Source organism: Strix aluco, chromosome 28 (assembly GCF_031877795.1).
Source record: "Strix aluco isolate bStrAlu1 chromosome 28, bStrAlu1.hap1, whole genome shotgun sequence".
In the NCBI taxonomy this organism is placed as follows: Eukaryota; Metazoa; Chordata; class Aves; order Strigiformes; family Strigidae; genus Strix; species Strix aluco.
The window spans coordinates 4,107,133-4,132,581 of NC_133958.1; the positions used below are offsets into that span (position 1 = coordinate 4,107,133).

General features: G+C 40.1%; 2 protein-coding genes across 6 annotated transcripts; one reads left to right on the plus strand and one right to left on the minus strand.

Moving 5' to 3' along the window:
- Window positions 1-1,288: 1,288 nt before the first annotated feature.
- CDCA2 (cell division cycle associated 2) lies at window positions 1,289-15,192 on the minus strand. 3 transcript variants are annotated; one of them, XM_074808216.1, is made up of 15 exons: window positions 14,922-15,192; window positions 13,561-14,153; window positions 12,916-13,046; window positions 12,151-12,301; window positions 11,140-11,342; window positions 10,208-10,286; window positions 9,149-9,396; window positions 8,694-8,781; window positions 7,949-8,169; window positions 7,442-7,520; window positions 6,752-6,801; window positions 5,595-5,735; window positions 4,845-5,019; window positions 4,105-4,319; window positions 1,289-3,699 (listed from the first exon to the last, which is right to left on the minus strand). In XM_074808216.1, the coding sequence occupies exons 2-15, from the start codon at window positions 14,090-14,092 to the stop codon at window positions 2,854-2,856; spliced, it is 3,159 nt and encodes a 1,052-aa protein (XP_074664317.1). In that variant the 5' UTR covers window positions 14,093-14,153; window positions 14,922-15,192; the 3' UTR covers window positions 1,289-2,853. The 3 variants fall into 3 exon arrangements, with proteins under 3 accessions (XP_074664317.1, XP_074664318.1, XP_074664316.1); XM_074808217.1 differs by having other exon boundaries at window positions 6,752-6,798; window positions 12,151-12,304; XM_074808215.1 differs by having other exon boundaries at window positions 12,151-12,304.
- A 296-nt stretch (window positions 15,193-15,488) lies between these two features.
- Window positions 15,489-24,479, plus strand: KCTD9 (potassium channel tetramerization domain containing 9). Of its 3 annotated transcripts, none has more exons than XM_074808117.1 (12): window positions 15,489-15,609; window positions 16,690-16,811; window positions 17,461-17,504; window positions 17,686-17,782; window positions 18,280-18,338; window positions 18,932-19,060; window positions 19,643-19,710; window positions 19,813-19,908; window positions 20,364-20,513; window positions 20,887-20,992; window positions 21,266-21,399; window positions 22,206-24,479. In XM_074808117.1, the coding sequence occupies exons 1-12, from the start codon at window positions 15,562-15,564 to the stop codon at window positions 22,320-22,322; spliced, it is 1,170 nt and encodes a 389-aa protein (XP_074664218.1). In that variant the 5' UTR covers window positions 15,489-15,561; the 3' UTR covers window positions 22,323-24,479. The 3 variants fall into 3 exon arrangements, with proteins under 3 accessions (XP_074664218.1, XP_074664217.1, XP_074664220.1); XM_074808116.1 differs by lacking the exon at window positions 15,489-15,609 and adding an exon at window positions 16,081-16,217; XM_074808119.1 differs by lacking the exons at window positions 15,489-15,609; window positions 18,932-19,060 and adding an exon at window positions 16,081-16,217.
- The last annotated feature ends 970 nt before the right edge of the window (window positions 24,480-25,449 follow it).

Here is a 25,449-nt window from a genome sequence, read left to right on the forward strand (position 1 = left end):
CATTACAACAGCCTTCTGCATAATTGAAGACTTGTCTCAAGTCCTCTCCAGATTAAGTGCTGTTAACTGCAACCTCTTTATTTCTCTGTAGGTTCCAACCTCACCTCATGCAGTCAAGCATCTACACATAATTCCTAACAACCCTTTTCAAGCAAGCTGTGCCAGGAGGAAAATACAAGCTTTGTTTTTTCTCCCTACCCTTGCTCTTCTATTTCTGACTTTACTTACACTTCACTTCACATCTAAAGTGCACTTAGCCTATCCACTCAAGAAACCTCAAGGGAGAATTCTCTTCTAGTGCTGCTGTGACTGATGCACAGGACAGCAACACCACAAAGAGCACGTTCTAGGCAGTATTTTAGATTAAGCCCTCTAGTATCAGACGCAGTTTATTGCCTCTTCCTCCAGGACAACTCTTTACTTGACCTGACTATTCAAGTCTAGTATTCAGTATCCGACACCCACAGTCTCCAAAGGTTTCACTCACTGCTAGATTTGGTATCTAAAAGCTGTTAGGTAAACCCTAACATCTCAGCTGCAACTGTAGGGCTCCACTGTGTTTAAGACTGCAAAGTGATTTCCATGGAGAGAGTCGTATCTGAATACAGCGCAGAAGCATTTCACTTTTTCAGACTAATTCCAGTGTGTACTTCAGCTTTTTTTTTTTTTGAATGTTAGAAGTAGCACCTATTATTAATTTTAATGTCAAGGAGCTTTAGATTTTAATCTTAGCTGGTATCTCTTCAAAGATTTTGTACACTATGGTATTATTTCCCAATTCAGTTACAACCATAAAACCTCATGTCAGACTGCCCTCTCCTGGTAAACCAACATACTGCCGCCACAAGATTCAACTCGAGTAACTTACCATTCTGTTTCCAAACCTAAAATTTTCATTGCGACACAAAAGCAAACCCCAAAATAAAACAGCAAGGAAACTGTTTTGACAACTTCAGTAATGTTTCTAAAGGAGCATAAGATGAACAGCATTTAAGTAGTGAAGTTTCTTTCAAGTTGCCGTAGGAGTTCTTAGGAAAAACTGATGATGTCTGTAGAGAAAAGCAAAACGTGCATAAAAATGAAACTGTTCTGTTTGCTTTTAAGCTTTATAAAAGCAGCCAAGTACATAAAGTGTTTTATTCCACATCAATAATGTTAAAAACAAGGTCACAGAAGAGATCATTTTCAACAGAAAGCTATTTCCTTCAAGCTGGCACAGGTATTTCACTAGGGCTGAAACAGAACAGTATGAAAAATGAAAGCAACAGCGAATGTTTAAGGAGACCACCTACAGTCATCACTTTTTATTACATTGTTCAAACTAGAAAAACGAAAACAGTAAGATGACAGGTCAACTACTGAATAATATGTACTGTATTTAGTACACGTACACCAAAGTCTGGAAGTGTCCAGAAATGAAGTACAGCTTTATTGTATGATGAATGTTTCGCTTTCCTTAGCCAATTTAATTTTTTAAAATTCATGTTATATACAATAAAGATTTAAAAGCCTTTTTTTTTTAAAAAAAAAAAAAACGACCAAGAAGCAGAATTCATTAACTCTTCCTAACACAAATTCAGTCTTACTTATTTATAGGAACTCTACCCCTGTTCGTGCCCAGAAGGTAAAGCAAAGTCTTTTCAGAAGATGGTAACTGCTTCCCCACCTTCTACTCCTCCCCTTCAAGCCAGAAGTGATTTCTTTCTTATTTGCAGAGAATCTCAAGGGGGTTTTGAGGGTATTTTTGAAATCTGGAAGAAAATTCATGCAGATTTCAAAAGCAATTTATAAGGAATGATCAAGCACACAGGAAACATCAACACTTGAAGCAATTGTAGCTGAAAGGGCATACTTCACAACATCATGGTTTAACTACTAAAGACAAATTCATGTTTTATCTACTTCAATTAAACTTCAAAAATGTAACAAAATCTTAAGCTGGAATGCTATTCTTTCAAAAAATAGAAAGAGCCCTATCAGCAAAATATGGATTAGTATCAACTCCCAGTCGTCTAAAAAGTAACTTGTCACCACAGACCGTATTTTTGAACTATCAAATTTGTTCCTCTTTATTTAAAACAGCTGAAAGTCACACATTTACTGACACGTCTCCATTCAGCAACTTCATATATTGCTTGTGCGTTTGAGAGCAGAGCAAGTGTAGCAAGATGGTTCACTAAACACATCCTGTCTAACAATCATGACTAAGTTTCAAGGGCAAAAATCCCACAACTACTGCGCAGCTACAACTGTAAACACTTATCTAGACACAAGAAAATCCCAGACTGTGATAGTATGCATACAAATTCATGCATAAGCGTTATTTAAATTTTTTATATTGTCTTGCAACAGAATTCACTAGCCCCTATGAGCAATCCTGCCAGCTGAGAAAGATCAGTCTTTGCCTTCTTGAAATGACTGAACTTGGTGGCACAGAGACAAATCGGTCATTTGTTGAGGTTTTTATAACACTAGCAGAGTTTAATTGCTATTGCTCTGTAGACAGCACTAAAGTATGAAAACATGTAAGCCAGAATGTAGACTACAATAAAGAGGTGATGTCAAAGTCAGTTCATGATGGGAGAAAGACTTTTTATCCTCTTGATTACCTGCCATGACTGTCTACCAGAGCAATGCTCTGAGCCAAGCTAGGTCTTCCACACGGTTCTGATCTTCAAGCATTTTAGGCATCAAGATAAGGAAAATCAGTTCTAAGTTATCCCAAAAATGAATAGGGAAATATTAAGTAAGGAAATAGAAGTGGAAGAGAGAAGAACACAGCACTTAAGAAAAAGAACATAAGAATCTAATACTGACCTTCACTTTAGAAAATCAGAGGTAGCTGAAACCTCACTAAATGTTAGAGTTATTTTCAAGAGGTATTTCTACTTCTTCATAGTGTTTTTTGTTACTTCTGTCCTTCCCATATACAGAATTTGTTATGCTCTTCTGGGTTTGAGACCAAGTTCTTGTTTCTTGAGGTGTGGATACACACATGCTTCTCCTCCTCCTCCATCTTTTGCAAGGACCATCAGCAAGATTAACAGAGTCATTGTTCTCCTTCCCCGGTGCTGAGAACGGGATGAGATTTTGTTCTCTATGGTGAATATTCTCAGATTCTGTAAGGATGGATGTGGTTCTTCTCCTGATTTTGCAAGCAGAAGCTAGCAGGGGAGGGTTCTGAATCTCATCGGGTACTTGAATCCATGCAAGTCCTTCCATTTCTGCATCTTTATTTAATCTCATGCTGCGCCTCACTCTTCTTTCACCACTGTTACTGCTCTTTCTTCTAAAAGGCTCAAAGGAGTTGTTTTTTAGCTGAGGAACAGATAAGACTTCTTCCACATTAAAAGAAGAAACTGGAAGATCGTTTCCAGTTATTTCCAATGTTTCAACAGGAGGAAAATAGATGGCACTACTTCTTCGTCTTCTTCTTCTTCTTGGTGGACTACTTCTTATAGAATCTTTTTGTGGACACTGAGTTCCTTGGGCACCCTCATGTACACGAGTGTCCCGTTGTTCCAGAAATTCTAGCCCGCTCAGCTGCTCTGTCTTATTTAGGAAATTTCCTTGTAATTTGTCATTTTCTATCAAAGAACCACTTTCTTTTGCCTCTTTTACACATGCAGTCTCTTTACCTTGTTGGAAATAGCCAGATGTATCAAAACCACACTTTGCATCTGGCACAATGTTTGAAAACTGGGGGGGGGAAAAAAAAAAATAATTTTTTTTTTTAAACACGGGCAAAAGGTAGAACACAAAAAAACTGGTTTCAAACAGCTGACAACTAAACAACTGCTACTGTTTTCCTCACCAAGTCTAGTCATTCTCAAAAAAACCCCAACCAACACACACATAGAATTCTGCATGCTGGAATCTGCTCCAGTGCGGGCCCACGCTTGTGTTGCTCGAGGCCTTGTTCAGTTGAGTTCTGAATACCCCCGTCCAAGGACGGAGACTCCATGACCTCTCCAGGCAGCCTGTCCCAATGTTTAATCACTCCTAAGTTTTTCTCCTTCTCCTAAAACATCACTTTTCTGATCCAACAACATCAAGCACAATTCTGACTTATTTTCTAGCAGTATCCTTAAGTGTATTGGTTACCTCATGATCGATGTCCGATGGTGACCCGAAGTCCATTCCTGGCACCTGAAACACTGAGCTACCAGAGCCACTGGCCTCCACGAGGTCCAGGTCCTCAGAGCTCGAACACACACGAACTGCACAGATGGCCTTCCCTCTCATTCCTTCAGCTACTGCCTTCTCTTGAACATCCTTGTGAGCATTCCCAGATCTGGTATCATCTAAAATTATGTCCTCTGAATTACAATAAACATGTGGTTACTTGACTCTACTTGTGAATGGACAAAAATCTTTTTTTCAATATTACAACAAAGGCTTTCTAGTATTTTACTCACATAAAAGTAACCTTCTAAAGAATCATTCCAGACAACTAGTGTAAAAAAGCCCAGAAAGCTACTGCACATCACTTCACTATTCATGCCCAATTTACCAGTTTTAAAGACTATGAAAATACCAGTATCCAGTCAAAGTACAGAGAGGTTTGTTTTACTGGGGGGTTTTTGGGGGGTTTTGTTTGTTTGGTTGGTTTTTTTTACAGTGGAGTCCAACAGGAGTTACATTTATCCAGTTGCAGATTATTAATCTATTAGATCCTCTGGACTCTCCTATTACAGAAGCAATTAGAAGTAAAAAATGTATACTGGGCTCTCTATGCACAGAACTCAAGATGTCTATCAACATTTTTTTTTATGTAACTGTTGAAGTAAAAAATTAGAAGCAACAGAAAGAGCAAGGCAAACCAAAACTAAAAACCACATTACCCAAAAAAAGTGCATTTGTGTCTGGTGAGTTTGAAGATGAGGCAGAAGAGAGAGTCTCTGGAATTTCAGGGATAGGGCTGAGAAGAGGTTTCTTAGAAGCCATCTCTCTTTCCCCATATAAAGATTTTTTTACTTTTTTCTTTCTTCTTTTCCCATAGCTTGTATGCTTTGTTTTCTGAAAAGAGGGAGAAGACCAAATAGAGCACAAAGTAATTATAACGATCCTGTACAATATTTTCGAACAAATAAGTGACAGCATTACTGGATTTTGATGGATAACAGTTATTTTCCTTAAAATGAAAGTTCCACTCGTTCTGCCATCTACAAATTAATCTAAAAACTCCAAGCAAAGAAGAACTACTTCTCAAACATGAGGTCTGATTTTTTGTTTCATTTGACCAAATCTAACTACTGTATGCACTTGGTAAGAGAATCACCACGAACTCATTTTCTGTCCCCGAAGTCTGAAAAATGACACCCCCCCTTACCTCCCTGAAGTATCCCTTTTGCCCTAACAAGTATTTAAACCCTGCTAGTCAGCCTTAACAAGCAGTAAGAAAGAGCTGTGTGGCAGTAAGTGTAGGAAAACAAGATAGGCATGAAGAGAATATTGACAACAACAGGAAACATAACACCCTTTAGAAAATCTTTGTAATAAAGATCAAAATAATCATGTAAAACACACAAGAAGAGACACTTGGATAGAGAAATAAAGGCAGCACTCACCAACTGCAGTGGGCTGTCACTTACTTGTGTCTTTTTGGCAGCAGATGTGGTTACGTTCTTTTGTCTTTGAAACCTGTTCTTTCTGGGATTTTTACTCTCTTTGGCATTCTTAGTATTTGTGGTTCTTGAGATGCTAAAATCAGTCTCCTCTGAAATGGTGCTACACTGTTGAGGAACATGAATTTTAAGTTGCTGGGGTGCAGGTATACGTGCATGTGCATACACTTGCTTTTTTTAAGAACACACCACAGTCCAACAGTCAGAAGAATCAGACTGTAGTTAGTCTCCTTTATTTCATATACGAGGCCATAAGAGCTAGACACTCACAACCGGAAATTAAGATTTACAGATCTAGTCTCTTCATACATATAGCCCTATTTGTACAAAAAGGACATTCTAAGGAGAAAATAGTAAGTTTTCATCTTCAGCTATCTCTTTCAGAGAAGATGTGTTACTTTTTTCATATTGCCTTTTTTTTTTCCCCTTCCCCCTCCAATAAACCACACCAGAACTGTCTGACACTGAAGTCTGAAAGCACTTCTTATAGAAATTGTTGTACAATAAATTCTCTGCACCTTAAAATTCCAGCAACCAGAAGAGACACTTGTATGATGCTCTGTCTGCCTTATGGCTAGCAGACAATAAGGTTAGCGAGCACTGGACTTGGGAACACAACCCCGTTTTCAGTGACACCAACAGGCATCACAGTTTGTAGAATGAACTTGACTGTATTAGCTTCTATCTCATGTTCCGATATTTCAAACCAAACCGGACAGAAAACTTTGTTTCCATTCTCCTCAATTTTCTGTGATTATAAGTTTTTAGATTCCCATGAGTGAAGTCCCTGATCCTATGAATGAAACTATGAATAAATCTCTTCAAAGTTTTGTCAGACTGTTTAGGAAACTTCCTGGAAAAGTCAGTAGAAATAGTAAAATTAAGTATCAGGCTATAACCAAAAATGTTTTTAGTAACTGGAAAATCACTTTCACTCAAAAATGAGATTTCCTTTAGACAATTACCTGCACCAACATGAGATATTTCCATACAGCTGAATATATACAATACTCATACCTGAGGCTGTAAAAACTCTAATAAGCATCAGGAGGTATAAAAGATAAAATTCTGCCTGAAGAAGTTAAAAAAAAATAAAATCAAACATTATCACTAAAGAAACTTACCTTCCTTTTAGTAGAACGAGTTGCTGTCATACCAGATTTGTCAGTTTCTGCTATTATATATGAAGAAAATAAGAACACTGATTCAGTTTCAACACAAAAAGTTAATCAAGTTTTGATGAAATTATCCACATAATTTCTAATATTATGCACAGTGTGTTTAGTCATCTTAGTCTTGAGTAACTAATAACTTAGTCTTGAGGACTATCAAACATGGCAAGATAGAAAAAAACCCAAACTTAACAGCTTGCTTTACAACACAGGAACACAAAATTTGTGATAATTTAGTAACAAAATACTTAGCACTTACATGGCTTTCATAGAGATAAATACACATGCACAACCCCTTTCAATATTTGTGGTTGTTGTCTTGCTTGCTATTTTAAAAACATCAGAATTACAGTATCACAATCAAGATAGTAAGCCCAATTACTTAAAGCAGTAAGTCTAATTAGAGCAGCCACTTTCACAGAAAAATACCACACGGTCAGATAACATCCAGCTAACCTAAACGGGTAAACACTGCAGCTACTGCAGAGACCTTTAGAAGAAAGCAAGAGCATTTAAATTTTAGCACAACTGAAATATATTCACCGTATAAAAGACACAGAAACAAAAAAACCCTGTGTCATCTCTCAGTTTTCAGATACAGATATCTAATTATCTAATGACAAAAATACAAGCTGGGGTTACCTTCTGCATTTTCAACAGGTAATGGATCTTCTGCAGCAACAGGACCCTCTACTAATTCTTCAAGAGGCTCAACACATTCCTTTAAACAAAGAAAGTTAAATTTTTTAGCAATATACTATACCAGATATATACTGAAAAACACCTGGTCCATTAGTGTTCGGAAGAGCCAGGCGATTTTCTTTTTTTTCTTTAAAGAATGCAGCAGCTCATTTGCTATATATGGCAAAAAGAAATACAGTAGCAAAAGTATATGAATAAGCCAAGGCACAAACACTTCATGTGCTACCAGTACTCAACTTTAAACATAGCTCTACAGGGCAAAATGCTACTTAAAATTCATAAAGCAGAAGTTCTCAACGCCATTCTGAAGTTTCAAGCAGACTGTATTTTAATGTTTGAGCAATTTCTTTTCAAAACCAAGCAGACTGGGGAAAAAAATTAGACAAAAATTGAACATTCATAGAGACTAAGAGGCTGGTTTTATAGCTTAAACAAAAAAAAACTTACATCATCACAATCAAAGTCTGGCTGGGACAATGGTTCTTCAATGAGACTTGACCTTGAAAAAGGGCTATGACTGTGTAATCCTGGAGAACAGACTGGAGTTGCTCCTTTGCGCAATGGGGTATTTGCAGGCAAAGTTTCATCAAATATTTCTGGGCTTAGAACTTCTCCAAAAGTAACCTTTTTCTTCTTTGGCTTTTCAGAGCTATGTCTTTCAGTTCCATCTATTGTAATAAAATACATAAGACTGCATATTGAACTTAAAACAGAACTTTCATAGAGCAGAGACTTTTCAAGGTCTTTTTCAGGTCTTAACATTCTCTTAAAAAGCAACCCCCCCCCCCCCCCCCCCCCAACCAAACAGCAAGATACCACCTTTACCTGTCCTGTGGATTCAACTGAATTTGCACTATAGCTTTATTACAGTCCCAAGAATTAAGGAAGAAAGAAAACAGAAGACTAGAAATGACAATCTGTTCCACAAGTTTCACTTGACAAGTGTAAAATTTCTTGAAAAACAGGGGATTCTATTTTGGTATTAGAGGCTTTCTGAAGTTTTGATGTGGGATTTTTTTTAATAGACATTATTTTCTTGGCAATGTGATTTTCCACTTCACTCAGTAGGATGCCACACATGAGCTACTTCAGTGGTGCTTAATGCACATCATTCTTCAGATTTACCAAAGAGGCAAAACCTTATGAACCCACAGAATACTCTGCCAATTTAAAAAACAAAGGGGAATCTGACCTGTTTGCGATGCTTCAAAGACTTTTGCACAATTGGCAACAGCACGAGATTCACCTCCTCCTCTGTCAACTGCATCATCTGAGTATTCCTATTAAATTTGATACAATCATCTATTCAATACCATTTAATTAAAATATTGTCCTTGTTCAAATCAAAAGTGAAAACAACTTTTTCTGTAAGCAACATTTAATAATCAGTCCTACTGTTTTAAAAAAACCTATTTGTTTTCTGAATTAATAAAACTCAGCAACATACACACAGATCTTCTCATAACATCAAAGCTTCCAAGATGACCCAACAGCAAACAGACATCCATTCACAGCAGTAAACTCTTTTCAATACATGTCCATTACTCAAAAAGCATCTTTAACCACCATTCAACTTCTGGTAGTTCAATAACGACCACAGGAGTTCTCCCTTAGTATCAGCACCTCCATGGAAGTCAGTTAACCAACCTTCAGGCTATCTGAGAGTTGCTTCATTGGCGTTTTCTTCAATACGGATCGCAGACGGGAGCCGCTCTGTCTATGTTCAGTTAATGAAATATTTCCCGTTTGCAGTGGCGTGACAGGGGGGGTGACAGGTGGCTTGCTTTCATCAAATATATCCAGGCTCAGTTCTTCCACAAAACTAACTCTCCTTCTGCTTTGATCTGATATAGCAGTACTTCTAATGTCTTTAGTGACGTGGTCAGAACTGAAATCTTTAGAGCAAGTAGACAGATATGACAATTAAACACTGAAGTAAAATTGTGAAGACTTTAGTATTAGCAACGTGAACTATAAACGTACACATCTCCACAGATTCTGTGCATGAACATCACAAAAAATCCCTTCATCTTCTAATTTTCTGCTATTATTGTGCCACATTTACACGTCATATTTTCAGAAATTTGAAGTGGGGCATTGCATGAAGGAAACTTCTGTCTCACCTATGTAAATTGGGGAAAAAAAAAATATTCTAATTTACAGAGAGGTTCTACATTAACATCCCTCTCTCCTTCACAGGCATGAACTACTCAATTATATTTTTCCATAAAAATAGCCTGACTAGCAAAACTACAGAAAACTAAACAATTATTCCCAGCCTGTGTCTCAGTTTGAGCTCGCTTTTTCTACCAGAATCAAACTGCTAACATACCACCCAAGAGGCCCTACCCCACCTTCCAAATATTTCAGCTCCTCTCATAAAAGCTATTTCCTTCCTATGAATTGTGCTTAAGTAAAAACATGTTTAATGCTGTACTGAACAAGCTCTGAATTCAGTTCATAAACTGGGACTTGAGCCTCCTCTGCAGCAGCACTTAAATAGATCGTTATTTGCAGTACTTCTTTTTTTGTTCCCCCATCAGCCTTTATGTCAAAATTGTATCAGGTCTCTACTGTATTATAAATTGTAGACAAGATACAGACATGGGATGACTGCTTGTGAAACATTTCCTTACATATAGTCTAAGTATTTTTACTTTCTATTAAGAATATAATGAAGATTATAATAGTGATGAATCCTCTTACCATGGCCTGTTTCTATAATATCTCTAATTAGAACAGCCTCCAACGACCCAACAGGATTGTGTTGCTCATAAACCCATTCCTAGAGGAAAAAGTTGGAAGATTATTTATCTCTCTCTCTCATCTACTTACATACACGCTCATAGGATAAAGAAATAAAAAAATACTTGCAAATGCTTCCTTTTAAAATAACATGAACTACAGAGGGTTTTAATCCCATAGACAAGGATGGCAGAGTTTTCTCAATCATCCGCTACTTTAGTTGAATTTATTTTCCCAAAACACCAAGGCTATGAAAGGATTATAGACATCAGAAATGAAAAAAAAGATGGAATGAAAAACCTGTATATTTTAATCACCAATTTAGGCAGTTTCTTCCTAACCGCCATACAACTGTTGCACTAGCACAGCTGTTTCATCACTGGGAAGCTGCTAGGTCCAGAGCAGCAGAGAGACAGTGAGCAGAACAGGCCCCATCGCCACTCTCCTTATAAACAACACTAATAAAAGGACCACTAGAGACACTTATATAGAAGACAAATTAACTTCTCCATCAGTGTACAAGTACATCCTTTTTTTTTTTTTGCATGGAATATCAAATAACTGCCAAACAGATGTAAAGTGAAGATTAAAAATTGTATTCGAAGTCATCCTGATGATCAATAAAGTTGGTGTTGACACCTGGAAAAAGCTGTATTTGCCCAATCTGTGCATTTAACATATCATATAGTTACAGCTGCCGATTCAAAAGAATCAAGACCTATTTAGATTTTATTAATAGAATAAGATAAGCTGTATTCACCATCAGGCCAGACGGATCAGCATCCAGGCCAGACTTTATTTCGACTTGCCACAATAAGATGTAAAATCTTACAAAGCAGATTTGCTGTGCAACTTGTTTCCTCCATGTGCTTTGCCCGCACTTATATAAGTACCTTGGAAACAGCAGCAGCAGGTTCAGTGACAGTCACAGCTTGACATGAAGACAAGATGGTGCAGGTCTTGGTATCAGACTTACTGCTCTTGACTAAGTTTTGTCTTAAATTTTCTTTCAAATCACCTCCTCTGTTGTCTGACATGAACTTCTCACTCCACTGATCCAGGTTCCGCTCTTTTGTAAAAGGTACTTTGTTCTGAGCTGCATGAATTCAAAACAAAACAAAAACCAAACCACAAAGACAAACTTCAGATTTTCAATGAATGCTCTTTTTGTGTTTCTTCATCAAAAGGACGGTGGATTCAAAAAGCTAGGTAATTTTCTAGTCAGGAAAAAGAAAACACATGCATTGAAAATAACATTACCAAATCTTCAAAACAAAGCAGGTTATTCTTTTCATATAAATGTTATTAAGACCACCAGTACCAGAGAAGTAAAGCACTGTAGTTTGTTCTACACTATCATCTTCTCATGGTTACCACAGACTGCCCGGACCTGCTTTTCAATATACTTAATATTTTCGTTAAGAAATAAGGATGTTAACACCACAGTAATGCCATGTGACTTCTAAAATTACTGCACTTAAAAGTTATGAAACAGAAGTCTGCACATCACCATCAAATGAGATGACAGCTACAACAGCTAAAACCAGTTGTCATAAAAACCATTCCCAATTTCATGGAAGGAGTGTGAGAGCACTAATGCTTAGTGAAAAAGTAAATTAAAGGGTATAAATCTAGAAAGTAAAACTAAGAAAACAGTCATGAAAAATACTAGTCATTTTTCTTCAGGGGTTATTCAGAGAAACCACTATTCAAGATGCACTAAGAAATAAAACAGGTTTAAACAAACAAAAAACCTCAAACCAAACAAAAAAACCACCTGTGCCAATCCTTATAAAAGAAGATTTTTTTGGCTTATATTAAGCGTTTGTAATTTTGTACTTTTTGGCCTAAAGGAAGACCTGCTGTTTAAGATAAATCACTGACCAGAAACACAACCAACTTACAAGAGCCTGCTTCCTGGGAAGCATCATCCACTCGTGACAGGCCAGAGAAGCCGGATTCCCCTTCAGCTTCTTGTACTGATTTAAAAGATGCTTGGAAGGCATCTATCTTGTCCTTCAGCGACCTGACGTTCTCATGCCTAAAGGGACTAACCTGCTAAAACAAAATTAACCTCATGAGACTTTCTTTCCCCCCCGCCCCAGGATGACATGGGCTTTATTACTTTGTATTTGTACTTTGGCATAAAACAAACTCAGAGAAGAAGTAAATCTTGTATTTAACGTGGCTGCAATTTTAGTTGTATGGTAAAAATATGCAAAAAAGGAACTGTATCAAGAAATCTGTTAAGTTTTACTGCCTTTCATAATCTGTCCCTCTATACCATATCCGTTTTCTGAGTAGTCTCTGCTAGTTTCACTTAAGAACAAGTCTAATTAAAAAACAAGTCACTTATGGTAGTATTTACTTCACTTTGAACTATCAACACTTTAATTAAGAAAAAAATCAAGCATGGCAAATGCAGAAAGTAAAAGTTATGGTAAATGAAAGGTAAAATATGTGAGCATGGAGAAAAGACTCCAGACTCTACACAAACACCACTTCTAAGATTGCCTTATTCTCAAGTAAGGTGTCCAAGGGAGGTCATTAAGGCCATGGCTATTCCTTCTAGTGGCTTCTTCCTGAGACTTGCCTTCTCTTTCCACCAGCATATTTGATTCCTGGGAAGAACTAAACTGACACATTAGGTATTTGAGCAAGACTCTCACCTGTGTAAAAGCTTCTTTTTGCCTGTCACTCCTCTGCTGGGCAAGATATTGAATAAGGGTGTTATTTTCTGGTGATCCCCGTACTCCAATTGTCGATCTTCGTCTAAATTTTAATGAAGTTGGAGACTTCCCTGAAATGGGGACAGGAAGAGAGAAAAAAAGAATATAATTTTTTTGGTAAGAATACAGAAAGCTTTAAAATGGGAATTTTTTTTTCTTTTTAAGAGTGACTTATGCTATTTATGAAAACATCCAAAGTTAGCTGCTCAGCTCAAGAAACCTTCCTGAGCAAAAGCAAACTAACTTCCTAAAAGCAAGTTAATATTTACCTAAACTATATACCAAGTGAGGACCTGTCTTTCTTTTACTTTTTCAATTGATAGTTAAGGAACTGTCTGCCAATACTTGCAGAATTTGTCTTGCTACTCCCTTGGGAAACTCACTGACACCCAATCAGCTGGACAGAAAAAAGTTAAATAGGGAATTAAAGCAACACCCTATCACACTTCTATCCTTGGGCATATTCAAACTCAGCCAGACAACCTGAACCTGACCTAAACTGAAGCTTTTGATAAGCGCTTGGACAAGCTGGTCTCCAGACAGCCCTCTGAGAAGGACAACAGCCATTAGTCGCTCCAGCCTTACCTATAGATCGTTTAGTAAAACTTTCCTGAGTAATCCCAAATTCAGCAATTGTTGTGGATGCAAAATCGACAGGTTCTTTCCTCTGTTTCTCTGACATTCCACAATCAGATGTTTCTTCTGCTTTGTCCCTATTAGGTGTCAAGTAGCATTCATCCCCCAAAGCAACAGGTCTGCTTCTTGAAAAATTTTCCTTACTGTTTAAAGGCCAGGTAGGTTCACCAACCACATCCCCTTTTAGCGTATCAAAAAAGCGTTCAGTAAACCGACAGCTAACAACATCCTCCTTGTTGTGGTGTGATTCCTTCTTGAGGCCTTTGAAGTACTTCAGGGTGTGTTTTTGCAACTGCACCTGGTTCCCACCACTTAAATTCTCCTTCTTGGATGCCTTTATGACTTTTGATTTGGTCACTATACAAATCTTCTGGCCTTTTGACCGATCGAGGAAAGAGGCCTCTTCCTTCTCTTCAGTGTATCTACTCTCATTTTCTTTGACTTCCAGCGGAGTGTTTATACTCTTAGATTGTTTGTGCATTGTTAGTGATTTATTTTAAGAAACATTAAGTCAGCCTTTGCTCCCTTATAATTACAGATACCTATCAAAAAAAGAAAAAGAGATTTTATTAGGTATTTGGTATGAGCAAGAGTTTGCTACCATTCTCAAACTTCTACCAAACCTAGGTTTTTCCTAGAACAAGGTGCGGTGGAAAGGGAAAGTTGTATTTCTGGAAAGGACACAAAAGCCCAGCACTATAAAGGAAAATGCACAGCAATATAATCCTGCAGCAGAAGTGTTTCATCAGCAAGAAAATACAAGGCTATGTTTTCACTCAATCAAACTTCAAGTTAGTATAAAATATGTTAAGCACAATCACACTGTGATCGTTCTGCTCTATGTGTTGCAACAAGTATTAGCAGCTTAATACTAATTGGAAAATTCAAGACACTAACATTTTTTGCGTTTAGTTTCTTGGGTTTAAGCATGTAGAGTTCAATAACGTCAGTCTGAAACTTTGGCTCCACAAGTATATGTATTTCTCCGTATTTTGTGGAACACGAATTAAGCTGTTACATACCGCGCGCGTGCAACATTTTGTTTTTTTAATTTTTAACTGTTTTAAGTGCCCGCTAAAAAGCGATGCCTGCACCCACCCGGTTATACAACCGAGATACGCGACTGTGCGAGGGGCCAGGGCCCAACATCGGCCGCTGCTCACACAGGGGCTCCCCAGTCCCCTCAGCGCCCGCCCGCCCCCCCAGACCCCCACAGCGCAGCGCGCCCCCAGACACCCTTCCAGCGTCCCCCCCTCTTATATCCCCGCACCACACAGCCCGCACCCCGCCTCACCGCGCACTCCCCTCACCTCCGCCCAGACGCCTCCAGACCCCGCACCCGCCTCCCACATTCAAACCGAGCCGCACTACTGCGTACTCCTCCGCGCCTCTCGCCCGCCCCTCGCGCCCGCCAGGCACCACGGCCGCGGGTGCGCGGGAGGAAGAGGGTGCACGGGAGGAAGGCGGCTCCAGGAACCGGCCCCGGGCCGCCCCTCCACGCTCCGGGAGCTGGCAGGGCTTCAGGGCCGGGGGGGACTCTTTTGCTCCCTGAGCGCGGAGGGATCACAAACCTTTGGTCACGTGCTGAAGGACCGTTTTTGAAAAAAAAAAAAAAAAAGTCCATTCAACGAGCAGCGCCCACGTGACAGGATGCTCCAATCAAAGGCGACTCTCCCTTAATCATGCTTTATACTAACTTAGGGCTCTACTCCTCTCGTGATTGGCTGCCGGCAGCGCTCCGGCCGGAACGCCACGCCCCTCTCTAGCATTGCCCCGCCCACCCCGCCCACCTGCCCTTGCCCCGCCACTCCGGCAGGACGCGTTTCTTATTGGACCGCGGGCTCAGCGCGGCGCGGCCGCGATTGGCTGCGGCTCATGTCGGTCAGCGGGCGCTGCCTTCCGGGTTCGGCAGGAGGAGCGGGCTGGGGCTGCCGCCGCCGCCGCTGCAGCATGAGGCGGGTCACGCTGTTCGTTAACGGCAGCCCCCGGAACGGGAAGGTGAGGGGCGGGGAGGGGGGGTCGGGCCCTCGGTGGGGTCCCGCCGCCCGCGGGGAGGTGCCGCTCGCTTCCCCCCCCCGGGTTGTTCCTCCTCCCTTCCCCTCGCCTCTGGCCGGGGTGGCAGCCGGCGGGCAGCCGCTGGCAGGGGCGGGGCGGCGGTGGCCGCGTTTGGGCTCCCGCCGGTGCGGGACGGGGCTCCCGCCTCTGCGTTCGGCACGAAGGAGGAGCCCTCAGGGCCGCAGTGCCCCTGGCTGCGGCGGAGGGGCCGCGCTGCTCCCGCCGCCCCCTCCCCGGCCGCGGGGTGGGCTGCCGGGGCCTAGTCCTGGTGCCGCGGGGGGTGTGTGTGGCTGCCGGGGAGTGCTGAGGGGAATCGCGACAAGCCGACAACTTCTTGCTGGAGTCGCAGTTAAAGGCACCTTCAGATTGTCGTTACTGAGTCGGATCCTGCTGGGCACGTCCTCGGTAACGGCGGGAGCGCGGCAGCTCGGTCCCGCAGGATGGCAGCGCTCTGCCGCGCCCAGCGGAACCGGGCAGCCCAGGGAATGGTCCGGACTCTGCTCGCTTCTGAGAGCCTGGGCGCTCATGTCTCAGGAGTGAAAACAGTTCAGGTCTCTGGGCCCGAGCAGTGCACAAACAGCTCAGGAAAAGGCCCAGCGATGCGGTTCTAAATGGTCCCTCTTGTCCCCATCCACGCATCTGGAGTGGAGACAGTTAATGTGGCAGTAGCTCAGTCTTTGGTTTTAGAGAGGTAAATACGGGAGAGACTTGGAACAGAACAAAGAGCAGTATTTCCTTAGAGAAATAAATACTTGAATCGTAATATTCCCGTAGTACCAACGTTCATTCTTCCACTGCTGCTGCCACCTCGGCCCGTTGAGTCTTGGGCGAGAGATGTGCAAGTCGCCTCATTTTAAGGCAGCTGTGTTTCTAACATCAAAGTTGGTCTGTTCGTTTCCTTTTTTTAGTGAAGATCCATACATCTCTTCCTCCCCGCAGAAGATATTGATAGCCCTGGTAACAACTCTGAAATGGCAGAAACTATCTGCACGCAGTGCCTGTAGCTGCCTCTCTCCTCTGCAGGTTGTGGCTGTGTATGGGACTTTATCCGATTTGCTGTCTGTGGCTAGTAATAAGCTTGGAATAAAAGCCACCAGTGTTTACAACGGAAAAGGTGGACTCATTGATGACATCGCTTTGATTAGGTAAGGCTTCTCCAATAAAAGTCAAGTCACGGATGGGGATTAAGAGAGTTACTAGCCTGTTAGTCCTCTGATCTTAATCAATAACCAGTGCTTTCCTTAAAAACAGATCTAATCATTGCCATCCAGTGTGCCCAAAGGTGCCTTCGTGCCTCAAGGAAAAATACGACTGTCTTTTGAACTTTAAATCATTTCTATCTTGATGAATCAGAACTTGATACAAGCTGCATTTTATGCCTTTTAACATCCTCCCGTGTTGATTTACAGTGCAATGTATGTACCAGGAAAATCCCACTATTCTAGTCAGCACTTGGATGAGGGTTTTTTTTGAAAAGGAGACAAACTGTAGCATTGCTTTGGCCTCACAGAATACTCCCAAGAGCGGGGAGAAAAGCAACTATTTTGTGAAACTAAACTGGTTGAGTAACAAGTGCTCCCTACCTGGTTGATACAGATAACATCTCTAGTGAAGTCAAGCATATTACAATCCACTGGAACCTGCAAAATTAAGATAAAAGACACTGAAGTTCTAACTAATGGCAACTGATTATCATTTACCTTAAACTAATCAGGAGGGGTTCCCACTGTCACTTAGATGAACGAAAAATTATGATTAATTTTTTTTTTCTTTCTCCTCCTCTTCCCCTTTCAGGGATGATGATGTTTTGTTTGTCTGTGAAGGGGAACCATTCATTGGTAAGTCTGTCATTCTTATGTTTAACCTTCTGTTTAATGGAAAGAGGGTTAGTTTTGCTTTAATATGAATCTAAAATTTTCTTTTGTGGTGTTTCCAGAAGACATGCCTTACCATATGGAGGATTCAGAAATATTCACAATTTTTTTTCTAGTAATTACTGTGTCTTTCTCATCTGTGTAGATCCTCAGACTGATGGGAGACCTCAAGAAGAACTAACAGGGTCACACACAGATTGGTTAACCCTCAATGTTGGAGGCCGATACTTCACCACTACACGGTAAAAATGCAGCTAGTTAGTTTTGTTCTTAAAGCACTTGATTTCAGGAAAGTGGTTACAGCAGCTGGTAGTGTACATTCAGCTGGTGAGGCTCCACATGCTCTCGCGAAAGAGCTAGAAAAGTTACTTACTATGGAGTAGGAGGTCTTTGACTTCTGCAACTTTCTCTGTATTTCGTATTTGCTACCGCAATTTGGCAACAAATTAATTCTTAAAACAGTTTACATATGAAGTAAAACTGATGAAAAACCTGAACAGGCCTGGATTTATCCTTGGAATATTTCAGTTAACTAAGTGCTTTGTATTTAAAATACCTTTACCTCAGGTCAGAAACATATTTTGTTACCACACTGTATGAAGTGAAATCAGTACAGTGTTGTAGCTGTTGCAATGCATATTGCACACCGAGGGCAGAAAAGACACTCCAGCCAGCAAGTTTGTCTCTTGTGGAAGACACTCCAGTGTAAAAATAAAACTGTGCTGCCTTTGTTTTCTAGGAGCACTTTGGTTAATAAAGAACCTGACAGTATGCTGGCCCACATGTTTAAAGATAAAGGTTAGTATATTGAAATAAACTTTATTTTTCAAGCTAACAAATTAGCAAAGCAGGCAAAAGGCACTATCAAGTTGAGACTCTTGTTCATATGTTAAAGTATCAAAAGTATGTTAAAGTATCAAAGCAGAACGTATAATCATTTTTTAAATAATTGTTTCTTTCTCCGTTGCCTACGTAATGCTTATCATCTCACAAACTGGAAGAATAACTTCCATCCATAGTTATTATTTTGGGGCCTTTGTTTGAGTTTAGATTTTCATCTTAGTGTTGCATCTTGCTCGGTTTTGTCAACAGAATCAATGGGCAAACACTACATGACAGCCTTTAGGAAACTAAAATCTTAATGCTGCTTTTATTCTAGCAATGATTCTTATGTATGTGATAAAAGGTTTTAGTTATTTGTAGCAGGAGTGAGTTCATTTTAAGGTGATTTCCCCCTACCCCCTCTTATTTTCCTTCCTTTTCTCTAAGAAACGTCCTTTCAAGTGGAATGTTTCATAATCCAGTACCCTTTGGTAGTAAAAATCTGAAACTGAAGCAAATGCTCTTCTATTAATATATCAAATTTAATTATATATATGTTGTGGAAACAGATGCTTGGGGAAATAAGCAAGATCATAGAGGAGCATTCCTAATTGACCGCAGCCCAGAGTATTTTGAGCCAATTTTGAACTATTTGCGTCACGGACAGCTCATTGTAAATGATGGCATTAATTTGCTAGGTAGGTATTACCTGTATGACATCTCCTAAATTATTACTCTTTAGAAGTTAAACTTTGCCCTCAGGTAAACATGATCAAGTCAGTGGGAGTTTTGTATGCTCATCTAAATGTTTGGGATTTTTCTTTGGTGAATTTATTCTCAAGCATTGCAATTCCAATGCTTGGTTTAATGAAGATACACTGTTTAAACTTACTTGAGAGCATTAAAAATTCTCCCTTCTGGATTCAGTATCTTTAACCTTGGTATTGGAAACATCCTTTCTGAGTTATTTTTTCCTTTTAGCTGCAAGCAAGCTTGCTTTTCCCCTATCCAGTTACATCTGACGTAATGTGGTTGTCAGTTTTAATTAGTGTTTGCATTTATTCAAGACTCCTTAAACTTCAACGAGTGATCTGTTCATCTTTGTTAGTGTAGGTAAAATGTATAACAAGTAGGGAAAGTTGATTGAATTGATGCTCCTCCAGTAGTAAGGATGGATTAACCCAAACTTCCTGGCTACACACTGCCTTCTCCAGTGAGGGAAGAAGAATGCCCTCTTGTTTAGCGACTCCCTGTAAATAACTACTGCTTTGTTTTGTTAGGTGTTTTGGAAGAAGCCAGGTTTTTTGGTATCGATTCACTAATTGAACATCTAGAAATAGCTATTAAGGTAACTTGTTTTCTTTAATACATGAATGCACATGTCCTGTTCTTCCAGGCACTATATAATTTAGTCCCGTCCGTATTAGCTTTTAAACAACTCTCTCAACAGAATTCCCAGCCAGCTGAGGATCATTCTCCCATATCTCGAAAGGAGTTTGTCCGATTCCTGCTGGCAACCCCAACCAAGTCTGAGCTGCGATGTCAGGTGCGAAGATGCAGACTTTGTCTTGCTCTGTAGTGTCGGTGTCTGGTGGTGAAATATCCTGCAGCATCGTGTGACAACATGAAATCCAAACAACGTGTGCTTCCCCCCTGCTTTTTAATTGAGTTTTGATTCCAAACTGTGGCAGTGACCTTAACATGAAATTCAAGCACGCTGCTTGGGCTGCTTTCCTTATTTAGGTTGAAGGTTTCCTGGAGAAGCAATTTGTTAAGCTATTCTATTTAAATGTAAAATGCACTAGCATAACCGAGGACAGTGCTTGATAGCTTTGCACTTACATTTCATTAGTCTTAAGTAGTAGAATAGATGGTCCTGTGTGTGTATATCTAGATCTCTGTGTATATTTATATACATATACATGATTCTCTGAACTGTTTTGTGTTCAGAGCTACACCTCCTCTTCTGTAACTTTTAGGGGTTTATTGTTTTGGTTTTAGGGTCTCAATTTCAGCGGAGCGGATCTTTCACGTCTCGATCTTCGATACATAAACTTCAAGATGGCTAACCTAAGCCGTTGCAACCTAGCGCACGCCAACCTGTGCTGTGCCAATCTGGAAAGAGCTGACCTCTCTGGATCAGTGCTCGATGTAAGAACTGTTGCATCTTGGAAAGTCTGGGGTATCCTTTAGTTATTTTAAGGGAAGAGGAATTGGAGCAAGCGGATAAGTGTAAAACATGTAGTTGTTCAATATTTTCTGCAATTGTTCTAGTTAGATGACTTCAAAAGCTTTTCGAAGCTCTCTTAAGTAAAAAAAGGGCAGTGGGTGAGAATTATCTGCCTTCCTGATGATACAGAAGTAATAGTATAGCAAGTTCCTACACTTTCTCACAGTAACAAGGCTGTTGTGCTTTAATGGGATTCACTTCCAAAACAGAAATGAAAACTCTACTCTGATCATTTTCGGTAACAGTTCATCTTCGCGCTTTGATGAATCTCACTGCCGTGTCCGTCTCTCTCAGTGTGCCAACCTTCAAGGGGTAAAGATGCTGTGTTCCAACGCAGAAGGAGCATCTCTAAAAGGGTGCAATTTTGAAGATCCATCAGGCCTTAAAGCTAATTTGGAAGGTAAGTTTTTGCCTGGTAGGTACTCTCTGGAAACCGAACCATGTGTTTGTAAATCTATGTGGCATGTGAAAGGTTTAGCTGGTGTTTGTACAGTCCATGTTCTCATGACAAGAGGCCACAAATAACCAGCCTGAGTGTGTGACCGTATAATTATTAAATTCCAAGTTCTACCTTGACCTCTTATCAATTTACATGGCTCTGAGGAAGCATCATTCTGGAGCTACTGTGTTTCTGACCGTTTTTCCTCATGAAACTGCTCTTTGTCTGTTTTAGGTGCTAACCTGAAAGGTGTTGACATGGAAGGCAGTCAAATGACAGGAATTAATCTAAGAGTTGCAACGCTGAAAAATGCTAAACTAAAAAACTGTAATCTTAGAGGAGCAACTTTGGCAGGAACTGATTTGGAAGTGAGTTATGATTCATTTTATATACTAACTAGTCAACTGATTGTGGGGTTTGCTGGCTTTTGGCTGAGTTCTCCAGCTTCCAACTAGACAGAGTGAACTCTTCTTTTTTCAGACTTAGTGAGCTATGGCTGACCTAAGGAATCACATTTCATTCTAGCCTCAGTTTGGAAGGCGAGTCTAAAGTCTTGGCTTTGCCAGCACCTCCAAGCCCCAGGAATGGCTTGTATCATCTCAAAGTGATGCATGGAAATACTGCTGAACCTAACTCTTAGTGTGAGATTGTGCCCTCACGGAAGAACTCAAGAGAAATGCAGTGGCCTGGGTTTGTGGGTGGTTGGTTTTTTTGATCCTGAGATGTCATTTGTAGAGTAATGATGGAGTCTTACCTGACTGGTGGCATGTGATACACTGCTGCCTCTGTTAGAAAGACAAACTAGCTCACTTTGCAAGCTGCGTACGTGGCTGTTCTTCCCCAAGTACTAGAGAGAGAAGTATTCAGAGTAATGTCTGGTGAGATTGCAAGAGGTGGCTTCTTTCTCGCTCTGTTCAGCAAGTGTTAGTAACTCCTGGAAGATAATTCGATATAAAGAGTGTCAGTCTAACAAAAATAAATCCAGCTGTTACTGTGAAAAGACTCTATTCTCTTAGAAGAAGTAACTAAAACTTTAAATTGAGGTGACAGACTGGAAGTTTACATGGAAATTTATGGAAGTATATGTGGTTTCTGTATAAATGTAGTTAAGGTAAAGTTTTGAACTAAATTCTGGGTGTATTCAATTAACATTTGTTTTTCTTTTACCCTTTAGAATTGTGATCTGTCAGGTTGTGATCTACAAGAAGCTAATTTGAGGGGATCTAATGTAAAAGGAGCTATCTTTGAAGAGATGCTGACACCTTTGCACATGTCTCAGAGCGTCAGATAGGGAAGAGAATATGCTGAAGAGGAAGGAATCAAAACATTTATTGTGACTTTCTTCACCTCCTCCCCTTATTAAGTTAGAAATAATGGTTATTAGACAACTTACATCTGCAGTAGTGCCTAAGTAAAATCTTCTTTGATCACTTTTGGGGGAGGGAGCTTTTGTTTAAGAGGTAGAAACAGACACAGCGTTTACCTTTGCAAACAGAGTGAGGAAGTGGGCTGCTTCTAGAACCAGAATGTGTGGCTGGTTTGGGGGGGAGGGTTAAATAGATTCATTGTTTAGCATTGCCTCACTTTGGAATGCATTTTAATTTATAAAGCACAATATATGCAATTCTATTTATTAAATCTGTAGCTGCAATATGAATAGAAAATGTTATTCATGTCTAGTAGCATCAAAGTTCAGGTTTACAGTTAGGCTAGTGTATTTACAGTTAGTTTCTTCATTCATGCACAGTGGATTAAAAGACAGATGTGGGTGAGACAATGTCCACAGGATGTTTTCAGGTACTCTTCTGGGGTGAAAACAGAAGTTAACTGTCATCATAGGTAATATATTGCCTTGTAGTAGGTTGAATGCAGGTATAGAACAGCTTTATCATCTTCTAAAATATGCAGTGGAAGCTGCTTCCCCTGAAGGGATCTGCCTGCACAGCAGATTTAGTTACAACTAAACATCCCGGCTCAGCAACGGGATGTCTTGTTTAATCCTTTCCAAATTAGTGTGAAATTGCACTATCAATCACAGCTGGTAAGAAAAATTCTCCTGCTTTCAACTGTCCTAACCACTCCAAACTGGAGTACCTGTAGATTTTTTTCATTCTTTGTGGGGAATTAAATGTACAGAGGAAAATACAGTACTGTCACCAAAGCAGAGATGAGCACTGGGGCCACAGCACATGCTCCATCCTCCCGTCATTACTCCAGTATATGAATAAATGGCACCTGTTTCCCCTCAACATACTATGCAAATACTGGTGTACACTGAATCCTTGAAAGCAGGGGGCATAATCCAGATCTTAGTACTCCACTTTGGGCCTGCTTAAAGTGGCTGTAAAAGCATCTTGCGGAGGGCAGGGTGCCCTTTGCACAACTGCTTTACCTGTGAGCAAATAGGGAACTATGTGACTTCTGCAGTGCAGAAAGCCTCAATTTAAGTGGTGGTGCACTTCATTTAATAAGCTCTTTCCACTGTAGTATCAATCTAGTTCTCATCTAACGCAACATTTATTTTGTACACAATCAAAAAGCACACAAACTATACCAAAAAAAAAAAGGTGCATCAAGAACTCTTACCTCAGATGCTTAATTAAAACACCCCAAAGTTAAAACTAACCTTGAATCTAAGGAAATAGAGCTATTACTGGAAGTTAAGAACCAATGTATCCTAAAACTTACAAAATGGGACACTCTTAGCAGCAGGTTGAGTTCCACAGTTACTTCAGTGGCTTAGCTTTTACTTGGCAGTGCAGATTTCCTGTCCTCTGAACAGAAGTTGTCTTGTCTCAGTAGTTGTTATGAAAATGCTGCTTTGCCGTCAATCTAGAAAGAATTGGTTCAGGACCAGTACGATTTGTTTGGGGGGAATTGTGGAATTCTCCCTTATTTTCAAGTTGGGTTGACTCAGGCATATGACATGAGCTTCCGGGACTCAAAATCCCACAGCAGTGTGGTTCAGAACTGGGATTTTATTTCCTCCAGGTTCCCAGGCCTCTTGATCTGGCTCTAGGACAACACCGTGTCCTCAGTGAAATACACCTATAGATTCAAGGGAAATATTTCAGCGTGGTTTTGAAGTTCTTTCTCCCACCTCATCGCTTTCACTGAGAGTGATGTATATGTTGCAGTAGAAGAAGATTCCTAGGGCTAGAGAAATAAATGAATTATTTTTCTTTATCATATTTTGTAGCTGGCAGAAGTAAAATATTGTATGGAAAAAAATCTATTTTCATAATCACTGTGTATAAAATATATTTGAACTTTCACTGAAGCACTATGTTTTGAATAATCACAGCATGTGGCATCATTCATTCACAGATGAATTTAAGGTACCTCTTTTGCTATGACAAAGCTGTATGAATAGCCCAAAGTGGCCTATTCAGAAGTTGCAGGTTCCAGCCTAATTTAAATTGCATTAATAAAAGTGTGAAATATAAAAGTGTCTTGGTTGTCTTAATTGAAAAAAAAAAACCAATCTCGATCTTACCTGATGTACACGGGAAGGACAGCAAGGTAGAAGAGAATGCAACTTTTCCCTTTGATAGCTCCTTGTATACAAGCTTGAAAATACTGTTGTGAAAGTTGGGTTTGGCTTTCGTGAGACCTTGACTTTCACCTTAGCCTGGACTTGTAGGTAACAAGCACTTTCTCAAACAGGCTACTTGTAAACTAGGAATTAGTGATGGTTGAGTACTTACTGTATGAGAAGACTGATTTTAGATGGTCCTTCTACACAGGCAATTTGCACTATGGCAGAAAGCAAAAAAATTTTCAAGCATAAAGCTTACCTGCTAGAAAAACAAGTGAGTGTACCTTGTGTTGGGGGGATTGCTGCAATGTTTCTGATACATTCAGTTTGAGAATTTTCCTGGGGTTGGGGTTTTTTTTGACTCATCATTCATCTGCAACACTTTTAAGCTTTTCTTTGTGGCCGCCCTTCATATTTGCTTAATAAAGTATTTGGAGCCAGAAGTCATTAACCACAATGTACATGGGTATGTGCACTATTTAAAACACTCCCTCCACATCAGAGATGATCATCACACAGAACAAGCGACCAAACTCTGTCTCGGTAGGGAAGCGCTAAAGTTTCTGGAAGAAAAAAACTGTCCTTGAGTTCGGTCTGTAAAGTGCTCGTGATTTCGGTCTAATAAACTCTGGGGCACAACAGTGATGATACAAATACAGCCCGTCTGTGTATGTGCTGTAGAGCACCCTGAGAACAAAATCAGACAAAAATCTAGTTCCTCGGTTTCTCAGCTCCTTTGGGTTAGGAATGGTGTCTAAAAAGCCCAAGAGACTCAGTAGGTTAGGAAATGCCTTTCCAAGGCTTCAGATAAGAAGAGATCTTGTTTCTTAGAATGGGAATCCACAAGCCCAGGTTCTCCTGACAAGTCGTTGACTCCCAG